The sequence below is a fragment of the Anticarsia gemmatalis genome, chromosome 26 (genome assembly GCF_050436995.1).
Source record: "Anticarsia gemmatalis isolate Benzon Research Colony breed Stoneville strain chromosome 26, ilAntGemm2 primary, whole genome shotgun sequence".
NCBI classification, from domain to species: Eukaryota; Metazoa; Arthropoda; class Insecta; order Lepidoptera; family Erebidae; genus Anticarsia; species Anticarsia gemmatalis.
Window position 1 is genome coordinate 1,178,040 of NC_134770.1, and position 17,154 is coordinate 1,195,193.

The 17,154-nt window shown below is 34.0% G+C and overlaps 2 protein-coding genes across 13 annotated transcripts in view; one reads left to right on the top strand and one right to left on the bottom strand.

Moving 5' to 3' along the window:
* LOC142984126 (neural/ectodermal development factor IMP-L2-like) overlaps positions 1-12,041 on the top strand; it is a 128,282-nt gene extending 116,241 nt beyond the window's left edge. For 10 of the 11 annotated variants that reach the window (XM_076131516.1, XM_076131519.1, XM_076131515.1 and 7 more), the window contains 6 exons: positions 7,571-7,719; positions 8,789-8,958; positions 9,397-9,559; positions 9,841-10,034; positions 10,623-10,745; positions 11,205-12,041. In XM_076131516.1, coding sequence (XP_075987631.1) covers positions 7,571-7,719; positions 8,789-8,958; positions 9,397-9,559; positions 9,841-10,034; positions 10,623-10,745; positions 11,205-11,213 — 808 coding nt within the window. In that variant the 3' untranslated portion in view covers positions 11,214-12,041. Of the gene's footprint in view, positions 1-981; positions 1,171-7,570; positions 7,720-8,788; positions 8,959-9,396; positions 9,560-9,840; positions 10,035-10,622; positions 10,746-11,204 lie in introns of those variants that run through there. The other variant, XM_076131521.1, reaches the window with a different exon arrangement.
* The window catches only part of LOC142984127 (neural/ectodermal development factor IMP-L2-like), a 153,791-nt gene that overhangs the window by 119,994 nt on the left and 16,643 nt on the right, over positions 1-17,154 (bottom strand). The window lies entirely within an intron of this gene.

Below are 17,154 nucleotides of genomic sequence, written 5' to 3' on the forward strand. Positions count from 1 at the left end.
CAAAACTTTTTTCAATAAGAATATCAAAGCAATATATTTTAAGCCTGGACGTTTTACTGATAAATCAAAATACAAATCAATGCTGTCAAAAGCCTCTAAAATAGGCTTCAAAAATCACAATAAAATTATTTTACACATAATTATTATGACAAATTTAGTCGTTTCATACTAACGTGTTATCGTTTAATTTATTCATAAAACGTTACATATTTGCTATGTAAGTAAAATAATTATCAATTAAAAAGTCTCGTGACCATTCAAAGAATGGGTTTTTCATAGTTTACTTCTCAAATTAATTTCAAAAATTTGTCTCGACAATAGGCAATAAAAAATAAAACGGGTTCACAAAGATAATCTACCATAAATGTTTTTAAGTTTTTTTTTCTATGACTAACTTTTTTATGTGCCAAATCATGAGTAAATAATCATTTAATCATAAAAACAATATTTGAATAAAAAGTAATAAAAAACCCAACTTAATATTAGGTAAATTACAATACAAAAAACCGATTAACCGACGTAAACTAAAAATACGCAGAAACTTGCATTCCACATATTTCGTTTTACATATCACGTTAATTATCATTAATTTCTTGAATTAATTGTTCTAAAAATAACTTACACCATCACTGTATTTACGTTAATTAATATTCACGAATATTTTATAAAACATTTCGCTTTAAATAACATATTCATTGATAAATCGATACATTAATTCGACTGGCTGAATACGTGACCTATATTTAGGAAAAAACTTTATACTAATTAAAAAAAAAATCTATGGGAAATGTCACAATTTAAAAGTAAAAAAAAAAATTTTAGTCGTTCATTTTACTATGCATGTATATTTTTACTTAATTTTGAACCTAACAAGTACATTTATCTAATATGAAAACTAAAGTAGAATAAATAAAAAAAGATCAAATTCAATTGCGCGTCCGAGGTGGAGTATAAATGAAGGAATATCTCATTCACTCGGTCATTTCAACTGTTACTTGTGAGAAACGCAGTCAGTTCACCCCTGCCCGTGCCACAGGCATTTAGTGATCCAAAATTAGAATTGATTTTTTTTTCACTCACATTCTTTTTTTGAGTTGTGTTCGTGTTTTTTTTTTATTTCTTTTTCAAAGTGAATCTTTGACGGATCTTTCGGCGGGAAGTTTTTGACAGGTATTTTTTTTTTATTTTGTTTTTCTTTTCTATAACTTTTTTACTGTGTGTTATTTATTTTTTTATTTTCCAAAGGCATATTGTAGAAAATATTTAATTTATATTTTCGATTTTTGTCCTATTTTTTACGAATGAAATATTTTTTTGTTAATCATCACATAGTATTTTTTATCACTGTCATTTTAAAGATTATTTCAAAGAAGTAAAACTAAGTATTGGTACTAGAAATCAATTAAATAGTTAAGATAGTTAAATACACGCATAATCACGCGCATAGATTGAAAAGATAAAACAGCTATTTGAACGGACATTCTTTGATAGAAACATTATACAAACATCATTTAAAATAATTTTCCCAGGAAATGACATTTTTATAATTGCATTAGAAAATTCAAATACCAGTTATCGCCTATTAATATTGAATATTAAATTAATAGTTAACTCAATAGAAATAGTTAGTTTCACTACTTCCTACGGCAATTTTATAATTATAATTTACTATTATGGGTCTATAAAATTATTCATTTCTTTTTAAATAAATGCAAACTTAATGTCGCAGAAATATTGCGAAAAGAAACGTTATAGAGGTCATTGACTTTTCAGACTGAAAGGTAGGTTTCTTTACAGAAAACATAGCGTATTTTATAGGCCTTAATTTCTACTAATATAAGAAATGGTATAGTTATGAATGCGAAATTTTATGAGCATGGATGTTTGTAACTAAATCACGTCAAAACTACTGAACTGATTTTTATGAAACTTAGCATACAGATAATTTATAACCTGGATTAAAACGTAAGATACTTTTACCCTGAACAAATCTATTCTCGCGGAATAAAACGCAGGCTAAAACTAGTAATCATTTAGATTTAAAAAATAATTCTATTGTCATTTGAAATACCGGACTTATACGGGAAGATTAAAAAAAAACATTATAATTGAAGAAGACGCATGCGCTGCTAACTCATCGGTTCTTTACTTATAAAAAGGCTTATGTGATTACACAATCATAACATTTTCAACTCTTTCTTTTGATATTGCAACTTTATCATTTTGCAAAAATGCTTTGAACTACCAAATTTCAGTGATTTCATAGCTTTCATAGTTTGCAATACTCACAGCAAGAAGGTTTGAATTTTGCCCAAAAGTGTCTATAGGCTCGCTTCTATTATTTTGATTCTAAAACTTAACTAAATATTGATTAAGATAGGGAGTAAATTAAAGATAAAAAGAGGAGTAAATTCTAAAATTATGATATGATGATCCCTTACGCATGTTTCGGCCATAAGTACCTTTTTTTTACAAGATAGTCCTAACATAAGAGACCGACTTTTGAGCAAAAGTCAAAAAAAATGTACCAGGAATCAAAAAAATATATTCCATCAAAATAGCATGGAATCGTCACATAATTTTATGTAAAAAGTATCATAAAAGTTTGTAAATATTTATAAAAGATAAGGTAACAAAGTTTAAAAAAGCAGACGAACTGAACCTCCTCATTTTATTAAGTCGGGTAAAAAATATACAAAACGAATTATAAAACAAATTTTGAAACATTCAACATGCTTTTCAATTCCAAAGCCATTTTTTTTACATTTCAAGCAATTTTCTTAAGTAAAAATATATGGGTTCTTTAAAGTCGTATGTATAGGTATATAAATAATTATGTTGATAGTTTCGCGTTTCATGTTCAGTGAACAGATGAATGGCTATCACGCCATTTATAATTGAGATGTGACCTAGCTCTGTTACTAGGAAACCTAGGATTAATATTAAATGACTAAATGGACCTACATAGTAATGTAATGTACATTTAGCTTCAGATAATCTTTGTCAAAATGATGTGAAATTGGATTCCCAGTTGAAGCAGGGTTTTTTAAATACAGTTTAAAAGTTAATTGTGATAACCGATAGTTTTCATAATTTTTTTTTATTAAATAAAATAAATTTAACCCATTAATGTCCCACTGCTGGGCAAGAGTCTCCTCCTATAATGAGGGAGGGGTTAGGTCTTGAGTCCACCACGCTGGCCAAGTGCGGGTTGGGAAATTTTATTATTAAACATCAATAAATTGCTCACTTATAATTTCCTTCTACCCGTTATTCGGATAGGGCCAGTTTCATTGAAACCAATGCAGTGTTTTGTTTAAAATGCATACTCTCTATTACTTCATTCTCATAGTCCGGTAGGACGGATTACCGGCACAGTGAGTGGTCAAACGCAGGACCCGCGGTTTAAGTGCTCTTCGAAGCTAAGTTGCCCGATGCGGTATATAGATTAGAAGTGATTGTCACTAAACGCCTCAATTAAAATTGTAAAAAAATCTTGGTTTTTCGGCATGAATGGATCAAAAGCTTCGCATTTATACATTTTCAGCGCTTACAAGATGGAATGCAGTCTTGATTCTATCACGCCAGCACAGTGTAGATTGGGTACAGAGATAATGAGGATAATAGTACTATTTCAGCCGTTTCAGTAGATAATAGTATGTTAAAAAGAATAAGAATCTCTCATTCATATCGATTATATTGGTCTACAAAGTGAACTGAACAAATAACCCTAAAGACGTGTTATTATTATATTTCACATAATATCGGTAATATCACACTTACATGAAAATTCATAAAACTGTGACGTAATACTTATCAAAATAGAAATTTAAAATTTCCCCATCGATTACAGATAATGAAAACTATTGTTAAAAAACAGATAAAATATCGTTTCGGGAATTACCCTGATTGACGTCATTAATAAAAAAATGCGTCAATACTTTCAAATATCGTAATATATGGATCCAGTTTCGATAAAATTAAGGAAAATGTTGATTTATTTCCTGTTACATGAATATCTTGTGTTAAGCTCTTAAACTCTAATTGAGGGCAAGCAAAAACCAACCCGCACTTGGCTAGCGTGAAGTCCTAACCACTCGTTCAGGAGGAGACCCTCGCCCAGCAGAGGGAGAGTAGGTTAAAAAAATCTAATATAGTTCCATCTTTAAGGCTTCTCTGCTCCTACGTTGAATCGGTCTACCCTAGTCAGTTGCGTATTACATAGAAAAATCTGCCGCGCCCGTCAGCGTCTCAGTATCACAGACAATATTGTAAAAGCGATACATACAGGCAAAGAAGTCATGTTATTTTAATATTATTATTTCCAGAAATCCTCTCTTAGTGCTCCTCTACACTTGCTAAGAAATCTTCATACCAAATTTAAACTTTTTCACTCAAAAGTTTCGGCTGTGCGTTGTCCATCAGTCAGTGTATATTGATTCAACTACTATAGCTTGTATCAGAATCCACGAAAAAAAACACCGTGTCTTTTTTCCGGATTCTAAACTACTATCTTCTGCCCGCAACGTCTTCCACATAAAATTACCCGGAGCGAAAAGTATCCTATGTATTAGGTTTTAAGCAATTAGTGTAAAAAATCATTAAAATCAGTCCAGCAGTTTTTTCTCACTGAACAAGAAACAAACATTCATCCATCCGTACTTACAAACTTCCGAATATCCAAATCCAAATAAGTTTTTCACGTAAAAAAGCGGATATACAAATTTTAATACACTTTGAAACATATAATAGTGGACATTATTAATATACTTAATCCAAAATTTTCGCAAATATTAATTCAATTGCGAAACCTTAAACACCGGCCGAAAAAAAACCCATTCATAAAATAGATAATTACTAAAGCCAAACTCTATCTACACATTCTTATCACACAATAAAAATCGTTTATTCTTAAGAATTTTATATAAAAAATCAATTAACTACGAACTAAACGTCACGTTTGTAAGATAAGCACATGTGTTAATAGTAAATTACATAATAATTATGACTCATTTAGGTGTTTTAGTCACATATTTTATGAATGAGATAATAATTAATTTGTAGATACTTGGCTAGTGAACTAGGGTTTGTAAATTTAAATTAATAAAAATATGATAGTCTAGAGGCCGTCCGCGACTTCGTCCGCTTGGAAAACCCTTCCCGTGTAAATCCCGATCCCTCGGGAAATTCGGGATAATAGCCTATGTGCTATTCTGGGTCTTCAGCTACCTATATACCAAATTTCATCGTAATCGGTACAGTACTATTTGCGTGAAAGAATAACAAACATCCGTACATACATACAAACTCACAAGCTTTCGCATTTATAATACACTAAGCATTGCTTGAAATTAAATGAATCATTTTTTGTTCATTCATTTTAATAGGTCAGCCGAACTTCGAAAACCTCACTTTGTACTAACTATAGAAAAAGAAATAGATTGTTAGTCAACCCTATTGACTGATCGGAAGTGGCAATTGGGTCATGAAAAGTCCGTTATTCAAGGGATAGGCTCTGACGCATACAAGCAGAGTTGCTTCAGAATAAATTATTGAAATTACATTGTAATGTATTTAAAATGTTTACGAAATATTCAATATGTATTAGACATTTCGGTGAAAAACGGCGGCAGTTTATTGAAGTCTGTTTGCTTAAATTCTCAATGGTCAGTTGAGATTTCTTTGGTGGAAAAAACACAGCAATGAAATTTTAGATGTTTTGAAAATTGCATACGAATATAATGCTCTACATGAGTAAAGTTACTCAAGGCCTAACCCCTCCCTCATTAAGGGAGGAGACTCTTGCCTAGCAGTAGGACATCAATAGGTTAAATTTATATAATTTTTTTAGGTTTTGCCTTAATTGTTAAAGCTGACGACCTTTGACCAGCTATTAACGTACTCTCCGAAACCACGAAAACTCAACTCTTATACCACTATGCGAACACACATCGTTCGATGTTTAGTTGGTTCGATTCCCACGCGGAACAATTATTTGTGCGATCCACAAATAATTGTTTCGGGCCTGGTTGTACTTTGTGTCCGTTGTTTGCATGTTTGTAAAAGTTCAGTTTTTAGTGTTTAAAATTGTATTAAAAAAAAAAGTTAAACATAATTACCTTACTACGAAAAACAGACTTGATTATGGGACCATTCTGACCTAAACTAAAACTATAAATTAAGAATCTACCCTCAGTCACTACTTTTAATAAGTTATATCAGAGATAACTAAATATTCCCCCACATTTAGTAACAATTTACATTCTCATACAAACATACATACATACAAAAAGCTGCAACACATAATCTGTCGTATTTTACGACAAGTCTGAACAAGTTAAAATCTTGCGTTTATCTTAACTATAAGAGTTTTTACTTCCGTTCCCAACACGTGCAGATTGTGATAAAGAATAGGGTGTGTTGCACCGTTCGCGTCTCGCAATTTAAAAACATTCGATATTACCGAAATTCAAAAAAGCTTTTAAATAATTGTTAATAGAACCGCAGAGAAAGGCAAGATTTTTTGAAAAATCGTGCCTTTTTCAGAATAATGTAAAATAATCTTTACTTCCTTTCGTCTTTCAAGACTTTATTTATTTATTTATTAATTGGAAGACCTTCAGAGACTAGACTTCAAGCTTCTTTTGTTGACCCACTAACAGTTTACAAGCAGATACAATAACAATTATATTTTTTATTAGCTACATGTTAAACAATATTTGCTCCATTTGAAACCAAATTCGGATCATTCAGACCGAATAGACATGCAGAATTATGCAGTGCTAAAACCACAACTTATTTTTGTATAACAAAACGTGTAACTTAGTATTCTTACTAAAATTATATAAAAAATATCGACCAATATTCGTACATGTCACCCTAATTCGGGACATAAAAGTTGTCGCTAGCCGGAAGGCATTAAACAGTAAAGGGACACTTTATCGGCTCTTAACGTATTCCAAAGTATGAATCACCGAGGGACGCTTTTTGTTACGTTGCAGTTAGTTTGTTTGTGTATCAATAACTCCGAAATTGCTCGCCCAATTTCTAGGAAACTGCATACCGCACATTCTTAGGCGTTACTAGGAAATCTGTTTGCGTTGAAAGTGGGACAACCCAAACTTAGATTACTCATTGATTGGTTAATAATGGGAATAGAAATATGAATAGGAACGGTTTTTGTTGCCGCTTGTTAAGTAAAGTAGTTTTTAAACTTAGTAAATTCGGCATTTTAAAATCGACAGAAGCTATTATATACTAAGCTCACTCAAATTTTAAGACAAATCGTTTTTTTATGCCAAATGACCTAAATCGTGTTGTTTTATATGCCATTAAAATTCACGAAGAAATATTCAAAAGATAACGCAGTTACAAATCTTATATACATATATATTACAAGAGTTATCAAATTTTTCACTTTAAACGCTTCTACTGTAAAGTTCACTGGCGGTGGACTCAAGGCCTAACCCCTCCTTCGTTTGAGAGGAGACCCTTGTCCAGCAATGGGACCGTAATAGGTTTAATATTTTTATTTTAGTATGTATCTAATGTTATTCTCATATTGTTTCAGAATACCTGTAACCAAGAATCTCTTCGACACAACAGTAACGATGTACCTGTTCCTGATACTAGCGGCGCTCCTCGGCTCCTCTCGCTCAGCAAACGTCAACAGGCATATGAGACTTATCGCTGATTTAGACAACACTATTGATAATAATGGTAAGTCTTTTAGCATAAAACTTTAGTAAGTACTTGGGTTTCGAAGTACATACAAACATACATAAGATCAGACACCAAAGTGGCCGATGTAATTCAGTGGTAGCTATTGATAAAAAAATATCAGCGCCAGTAGGGCGTTTCGCAAGAACTTATTTCTTCAAGTTATTTGAATGGCAATGATTACTGGTCGGCGGAATTGACTGTAGAAAATCGCGCTGGTAAGATTCTCGATTCGGAGACAGGATCATTTTGCGACCATTTAGAAATTCAGAGAAATTAAATGCAAGTAAAATATTTTTTCTCGAATTTAATTTCTACTAGCATCCAACCCAGAGTTTCCGTTATCAAAATGGTTTATCGAAATAGTAAATTCGTTTTCTAGAATCATGTATTTTTCAAAAATATAGCCTTTAAGCAAAACTCTCACCCAAAATTTATAAAACTAAATAAAGACAAGTTACTAAAACATCTTGATACTTAAGAGTTTATTTATTTGTTTTTGGTCTGCTAACAGCTGTTACATTTTACATAGTACTATCATATTAGGTTTAATGTACAACCTTATAAATTATTGTAAGTAAAAGAGTTGCTAATGCCTAAAGTAATTGTCGCTTAGTTGTCATGGGGACAACAGTGATTCACATTCCCTTACTACTTATACCCTCTTACGACAATCAATGGCGAGCGGGTGGTCCTCTCATTGTCTCAATGTGCAGCACCAATTGCGCCAATCATGCCAATCGATTCTCGAACAATCTACATTTTAAAACATGCATTTATTGCATATGCACTTTATTGGCAATTACGTGGCGCCAACACTGATAGTTATTGACTGTTCGATTGTTTTTTCGTTTATTTTTTACAACTTATATTTAGTTATTTTAATGTTCAGCTTTAATTTAATAATTTTGAATTAATTACAAACGGTTGCAGTTAGGATTGACTACGGCTAGCGCCATCTAGTATTGAGTAGCAACACTACTAATTTATTTTTCGTATATTTTCTATTTCTTAAGTTGTTTAATATAATTTAAAAGATATTATATTTATTTCGTTTTATTTATTTCAGCTGTGGCCTCAACAAAACAGTCCGGTGCTCGTAGATTTCTAAATATCACGCAACGACCGCGCCCCACTTACACGCACTCTAACGGCGAAGTACTGGAACTAACGTGTGACGCGATCGGAGCGCCAGCGCCATCTATACATTGGTTTAAAAATGATGCGCCGGTTTATGAGGTAAATACATATTTCCATTATTTTAAATTTAGTTTTTAATTATTGTTACGTATTTTATTATTCACCAATCTTACAACATACCTTTATTTATTTGATTTGTAAGGTATCTTGTAGATAGAATAGATTCAGTACTCTTACACTTAAACATTTTGGCAAATGTGAATGAAATATATCTCCATTGCAAGTCATAATAGCGTAACCAACGTGGCACATTAAAAGACTTCTTGCTTTTACATAAACCCAATTTTGTCAAAATTTAAAGCTACTTTCAATATCTGACCTGAGGCGCCCATAGCCAGTTGCGCTCACCCGTTGGTAAACGATCTGTGGGTTAAGCAACCAATGGCGCGGTCATTCCATAGCGACTTTGACACTAGGTTGACCACTAACCATACGACAAACAAACAAAATCTAACCTAATACTTTATCTTTCAACAGTACGATGTAGAATCAACCGAGTTGATAGACAGCAACCCATCATCTCTCGCGCGGGTGGTGTCCACCCTCCTAGTGTCAAGAACGGTTGACCAGGATGTGTACACGTGTCTCGTGACCTCAGGGTCTAAGACCATGCGAGCTACCACTGTTGTTGTTAATACAGGTATGTGTGGACTTAACAAAATTGATACTTTTTTGCTGTATTTATATTTAAATAATTGTCTATATACAACTTACATACAGTCATCTGATTCCAAATTAGGCAGAGCTTGTTTTATGTAACTAACTAATTAAAATATTTATATACATACAGTAAATGTTTCGATGCTAAATCCTATTATTATTGATATGATTTGTGACAAAAATTGCAAATAAAAATAGTCTCAGGCATTAAATTAATTATTTCTCAAACACTAAACTAAAACTTCCGCTACTCACCAACAGATGGCAGCACGGAGTTATCAGAGCGCGCCAAGCTGTACCCACTAAAACCTCGTATCCTGGTCACTTATGAGATGTTCGTGGACACCATCGGCAACAGTATCGTGCTCCCGTGCAGGGCTAAGGGCCACCCTAGACCTCATATAACGTGGAAGGATAGCAAAGGCGTTACCATCAAGAAAGACCCAAGAATGAAGGTAGGTTTACCTATAATAATAATGACTGTTGTTGAAGACACATTTTACCGTATATATTGTCTTCGAAATTATAAAAAAATGGAGTCCAATTATATTTTACCTGGCAAAGGAATCAAATTCCAAGACAATTGAACGAAAGCGCCATTTCATCATAAGTTACAGTTACTATCATTTTGTATCGAAGTTAAAATCATTTGGGCGCACTACTTTAAGTATAAAAGTAGCTACAAAAATCTATCTAAATGCTTCTTATAACGCTAATAAGACACCACCTTGAATTAAAGACAGCATAATAGGTTATTTTTAACCCATTACTGTCCTACTAACAGGCAAGGGCTTCCTCCCAAACGAGGGACGGGTTAGACCTTGAGTCCACCACGCTGACCAAGTGTGGGTTGGGGACTTTGCATGCCCTTAATAAATGTATTAAACAAATTTCAGACATGCAAAGTTTCATTACGAAGTTGTCCTTCACCGTTAGAGCAAGTGATCATTTTCTAATACACATATAACTTCGAAAACTGTTTGAACCGTCGAATTTGTCACTGTTAAAATAACTAATGATAATATAATTTTCTTATTGTTCAGGTGCTTCGTTCAGGCGAGCTAGTGATCTCTCCACTGCGCTGGAGCGACATGGGCGAGTTCACTTGCTACGCGACCAACGTGTTCGGATCACAACTCGCTAAAACCTTCGTCTATCCTGCACGAGTGAGTATCTATAACTTTAATTACCAAGTTTAACCCATTTTTGCCCCACCAAAATGATCTTACTAAAGTCTCACTGCTGTTCTTTTACTGTCCCATTTCTGTTCTTTCTCTTTCCCAATAGTCTGTCCGTTCTACTACTGTCCCGCAGTTTTACTATCCCACCACTGGTTCACTATAATACCACTTCTATCCCATTTTCATCCTGAACTGACTGACTGAACCATTATTTTTTCCCAATACTGTCCCATTCCTATACCACTATCAACCGTTACATTCCCACTACCGTCCCTCTGCTGTCCCACTATATTCCCATTCCTGTCCCAATGTTGTCCTATTATTACACTACACCTTATTTTTATAATTTTTGAATACTACTGAAACAATATCTAAAGCTTAAAAATACATAAGAAAAATATACTTTTTGTATGTATACTAACAATATTTGTATGTTTGTTACAGGCTGGATAAACGTAAGAGACAAACTAACGCGTCGAGTATACTTAACTGGATGTTCCTGTTACTATAAGTTTGTATTAAGGGCCGCCACACACAGCGCGTACTAACGCTCGCTTACATACGTTTTTAGGCTTCTGCTCACCACAAATTTTAATATAAAGTAACAATTTTATTGGAATTGTGTACAATATTTTACATTTTCTGATAATATGGAGTAATTTTTTACTAAGACTTTTGTATTTTTTTACGGAATGGAATCATTTTAATATAATATTGGTCGTAATTTTGACAAAATTCAATAAAATATTTATTTAAAGTATCTAAAATTTTACGAAACTGTAATGTAAACTCCATATTCCAAAAAAATTTACCAAGTATTTCATAATACCAGTTCGCCATATCATACTTAATTTAAGTCTCCCAAACCGGGATTCGAACCTGTGAAGTATTAGCCCGTACATTACCTTTAAGCCAAAGAGGCAACATAGTACATAATATACTAAGTGTCTGTATACATAATTATCTTATATATCTGTTGTACTTTGCTTAGAAATACTTTATTTTTATACCATTTAGTATTGAAGCCTTTAAACGGAGGCGGCTGGCCCGCCCAGCGGTTAGAACGCAACGTTCCAACCGCTCGTGTATAAACCCCCTTAAAAATCGAGTCTGCCTATTTTTTAATATATTTTTTTCTTAAAAATAAATGTTGTTATTTTAATAATAATAAGAAAAACCGAATAATAATGTGTAAAATATAATAAATGTGATCAACTTTATGTATACTTATTATTTTGTAGACTGTGATTCATATAGATACAATAAAACGAAGTGATGATATTTATTTGTGTTTCATTGTAGACTAGCTTCCGACCCGCGACTACGTTCGCATGGAAATAAAGTAAGCTGAGTCCCAACCCGCAATTGGTCAGCGTGGTGGACCCAATGCCTAACTTCTACATTCTTACAGGAGGAGACCCTTGCCCAGCAATGAGACAATAATGGGTTAAATTTACAATTTTTTTAATGATATGCGTTAAACTAATTTTTGAAATACACAGTATTATGACAAGATGTATGGATGTAAAGGAGGCAAAAGGAATCTGTAAGGATCGTACCGGGTGGCGTTGTCTGATCTCTGCCTAGCCCTATGGAAAGGCATGATTCTGTGTGTGTATGCACACATAATTTTTAATGATAATCTATAATAATAATATATATCGTGCATGCCAACACTCTCTACTAAATTGTCGGACTATACCTACGGCTCTAAGCGCTATAACCTAAATCCCTATCTAGGGCATAAAACACAATTCCTCTCGCTTGCAATAACTGTAAGTACATAATAATCGCTATGTTCGTGAATCACAAATATTTTACGCACGATGTCATGTGCATACCTGCCTATGCCCTCGAGTAACATCACGACTCTTGAGAAATTGCAAGCTTCATATTGTTGTAACTTTAAGTGTAGATTTAGCGGTTAAATTAGGCTAAAACAAGCGTAAACGTTGGTTAAATTTGTTTTAAAATGTATTGAAACATATATAAATAACTAGATGACCCGCCAAACGTTGTTTTGCCATTTAAATAAAAAAAAGTGTAACTGAGGAGTATGAAAAATAGATGTTTGCTGATTTTTAGACCCACTCAATATGCTCACAAAATTTCATGAGAATTGGTCAAGCCATTTCGGAGGAGTATGGCAACTAACATTGCGACATGGAAATTTTATATTCCAGATAATAATTATACATAATAGCCTGTCTGCGATTTTTTTTAATATCAATTCGCCTGGCCTTTCTGCCAACTACATTATGTTGGAGACGGCTTCCAGTCTCACCGGGTGCAGCTGAATACCAGTGTTTTACATGGAGCGACGGCCTATCTGACCTCCACAACCAACTTGACTGGGCTATAACACGATACCCTTCGGTAAGACTGCCTGTCATACTTTCAAGCTTCTGACTACTGTTAACTACTCTTTGAAAATGAGAGCCGGGACTCAAAATCTAGTGTTCCTTCCGAGGGGCGGAGGGACTTTGAAGGACATTGTTTTTAGTATCCAAGTGTGAAAACAATACACAGCTACACTCTCTGTTCCTTTACAATCATAACCCGGTGGGACGGCTTAACCAATACGACCAGTGAGATATCAGGCGCAGGACCGTCGGCTTTACGTGCTCTCTGGGGAACGGAGGACCTCAACTTCCTAACTCTGGGCAATTTTTGAGAAATGCTTAACAGAAAACTCAGAAAGGACTTTTTGGCCCGACTCGGAATTCGCACCCGAGATCTCGAGGTAGATACAAAGCCGACCACGTCAGAGACCGCCTCTACTAAGTTGTCGAACTATAGTTATTAATAACACAATGTATGTCTGTATGTGTGTATGTGTGTCAGTAAGTCACAAGCCCTGGATGCGGTGTCTTCCTGGTGATAATAGCGCAGTTCCTTGTTCGACGTATAATGTACGTATGTGTGGCAACGATCGTGAACACGCGCCGGCTTTACGTATCGATCGGTTTAAAAGAATTGTGGGTTAAGTTATAAGAGAATGCCTTCGTGGCGCAGTGGTATCGGAAGGTCGTGGGATCGATTCCCACACGGAACAATTATAGGTGCGCTCCACTAATAATTGTTTCGGGTCTGGTTGTACTTTGTGTCCGTTGTTTGTATGTTTGTAAAATTCCTCGCGACACAAGAGCAATTCTTAGTTCGGGAGTTGTCAAAAAAAAGAGAACAGCGGACTAGTTAAAGAGAGACTAGAGATATTAAGTCTTGCTACACACATATTCAGTTCGACATCAATTAACTTAGCCGAGGGGCGAAACCGAATAAGTACGTGAAAACGAAAACTTAACTGCAAAATATACTTTATATTTTAAAAATAGTACTATACTCGTATATTACAAAAGAGGTTTATTTCACAAACATCATGTTAAAGATCGCTTAACGTCTATAACTTGTACCACACAACACAAAAGCTTGCAATTTTCTGACATCACGAAAACAAGCTTTTCTAACCACTCTACTTATACAAAACTAACAATATTTACTTATTTACCTTATTATTTGCTATAGTTACAGTTTTTAACTAGACCACACATAATGCGGAGATGTACACGTTATGACTGGCATTCGATAATGTGGTTCCTGGATTCGATTCTTACGAGAAATTTTGTGTACAATCCAAGTCAAGTTACTCTGTCTTTCTGTCTGTCTGTTACTCAATCACGCCTAAACTACTGAACCAATTTGCATGAAATTCGGTATGGAGATATTTTGATACCCGAGAAAGAACATAGGCTACTTTTTACCCCGGGAAAATGATGCATTCTCATGGGAAAATTCAGCTGGCGGACGAAGTCGCGGGTAAAAGCTAGTCACCTATATTTTTCAGGTCTTTATGTTCGTTGTTTGTATGTTTGTAAAAAGTCTGAACAAGTTAAATTCTTAGAGATAGGCTACAGTGGAAATCTATGAGGCCTTTGCCCAGCAGTGGGACGATACAGGCTTATAATAATAATAATAAGTTAAATTCTTATATGCATCACGCCTGTAATACCTGAAAAGGTAGACAGTGGTGTATGAAATACATCCCATGTAATAGGGGGCGAGCCTATTGCCATATACCGGGCAGGTATGTATGTATGTTCAAATGAAATTATTAAGTACATTTAATTACGTAGTTTGACCTTAATTTTATTTAAATGTGTTCATTTCCTCATTATGTTAATTTTATTGTATCTTCACGACTTAAGGATACAAGCAGATGAGTTTCAAGGACTTGAATAGTTCATTAAAATATAATTACACTTAACCATAATTATGTATAACTAATTAAAAATTATAAAAGTTGTAGTATTTCTTATTTTATCGAAATATCACGCCTGTTATACCCTAAAGTGTAGGTAGAGACGAATTCACCTACGATTCGCGATTGCTAATGTTGGTCCCACGTAATCTCACCATACAATCAAATAATTGCCACTCCCATTATTACTTTACCCGAGCCGAGAATCGAACCTAAGACTTCATGATTGGTAGACAATACAACACCGCAGGAAACACAAAATTAGTCAAAGTTGTAAAGGTATTTTTGTAAAATAACTGTTTAAATCGGGCGAAGCCGGTGCGGGCTACTAGTATTTAATCATAAAACTGTACTTGTAAATCCAAGCTACCATATAAATAATGATCTGTAATAAAACAGCCGTTCTGTAGTTATAAGCTCACAGACGTACAAACAATGATAATGCAATTATTATCAAGGCTACGCTTCTTTATAAACAAAAATAGTGATGTGCAAATGCAGTCAATATCTATTTATTTATTTAGGGAAAAATAAAATGATATGAAAAATATCATAAAAAACAATATGATACATATAATGTCGTCCTGACCGATTTCAACTACAGCGGCCAGTTTCATTGAAACCAGCCTATTGTGCAGGACTTTCTTTATAGAGGCCAAGTGTGTGTACAATACACAGGTATACTCTCTATCCCTTCTGTTTCATAGTCTCGTGGGACGGATAACCAACACAACAGTCAGACGCAGGATCGAAAGCTTTACATGCTCTCCGAGGCACGGAAGTCTACAACCTCAACTTCCTAATTCTGAGCAATCTTTAAGATTATTTAACAGAAAACTCAGATAAGACTTTTTGGCTCGACCCGGGATTCGAACCGCGCCACAGAAACAGGCATGATACTGACTCTCTATCATATGGTTAGTGGTCAACTAGGTTGTCAAAGCTGTTCAAGCCGCCCGAAAGAGTTAACCTATCTTATCCTAATTAACAACATTTACGTTCCCTCCGAAGCACGGAGACGCTCAGTTCAAATACCACCATGTGGTCACCCATCTAAAGGATGACCGCGGCAACGTTGCTTAACCCACAGATCGTTTACCGACCGGTGAGCACAACTGGCTAAGAGCGCCTCAATGATACTTACTAAAACATACTTTTAGATTTGTTAATGAAATTAAACTAGATACATGTCAATGGCATCGTTGTCTGTATTTAGTAATCCCATTCATTAATTTGTAATGGAGCGTGTGAATCTCTACTATGTAGTGACATTTTTTATCTTATTTAGTAAGTGAAACGTGTGGGGAATTAATTTGTTTAGGATACAGGCGTAGAGTCGACTCAGAATAAATATTATTATATTTATATTACCCTATATTATTTGTAATAAATATTTATATTATCTATTAACTGCTTAAAAAAAATTATAACTTTTAAACTCTCGCGTTGCATGTTTAATGTATAATAGAATACGGGAATTATTAATTAAAAAATGTGTAATAAAAATAAAATTTCTTTAGAAAGTCTAAAATAATACCCCTTTCCGAGCTAGTGGTAGATTCAGTCATTGTAACGACTATCGTAAATGTCAATATTTGACCTAAATGAAAAAAATATTTGATTGATTGACAGGAGAAAGCCAAAACTTTTGAAAATTTAACAAACATACAAACAACGAACACAAAGTACAACTAAACAAGAAACTACTTTTTAAATTACACTAGGTTTGTTGGAATCGAACCTGCGACCTTCACCGATCGCCTAAACAACTGTGCCACGTTGTTATCAAAATATGATAAACAGTAATTTAAAATAACATATAGGGGAACCTGTTGTACCTTGGCACTATGTGTACCTAGGCCACTGGGCTCGTTTTCAAATATTCGCGCGATACTAAATTCTACTGTTTATTGTATTCGATACGTCACTACAGACTATTTAATGTAAAGTTAGTCGCATACCGCCATTAAGCCGGTGTTTGGTGTTATCGACGCTGAAACTTTTTTGTGTGAAAAAGTAAGTATTTCTAATATATTTTGAAGTCTAATAGTTTTAAAAGTTTTCTAATAGTCACTTAACTGTTATATGCTATCGGTTCTTTGATTTTACAAGTCTCAACACAATAAGAACTTACGA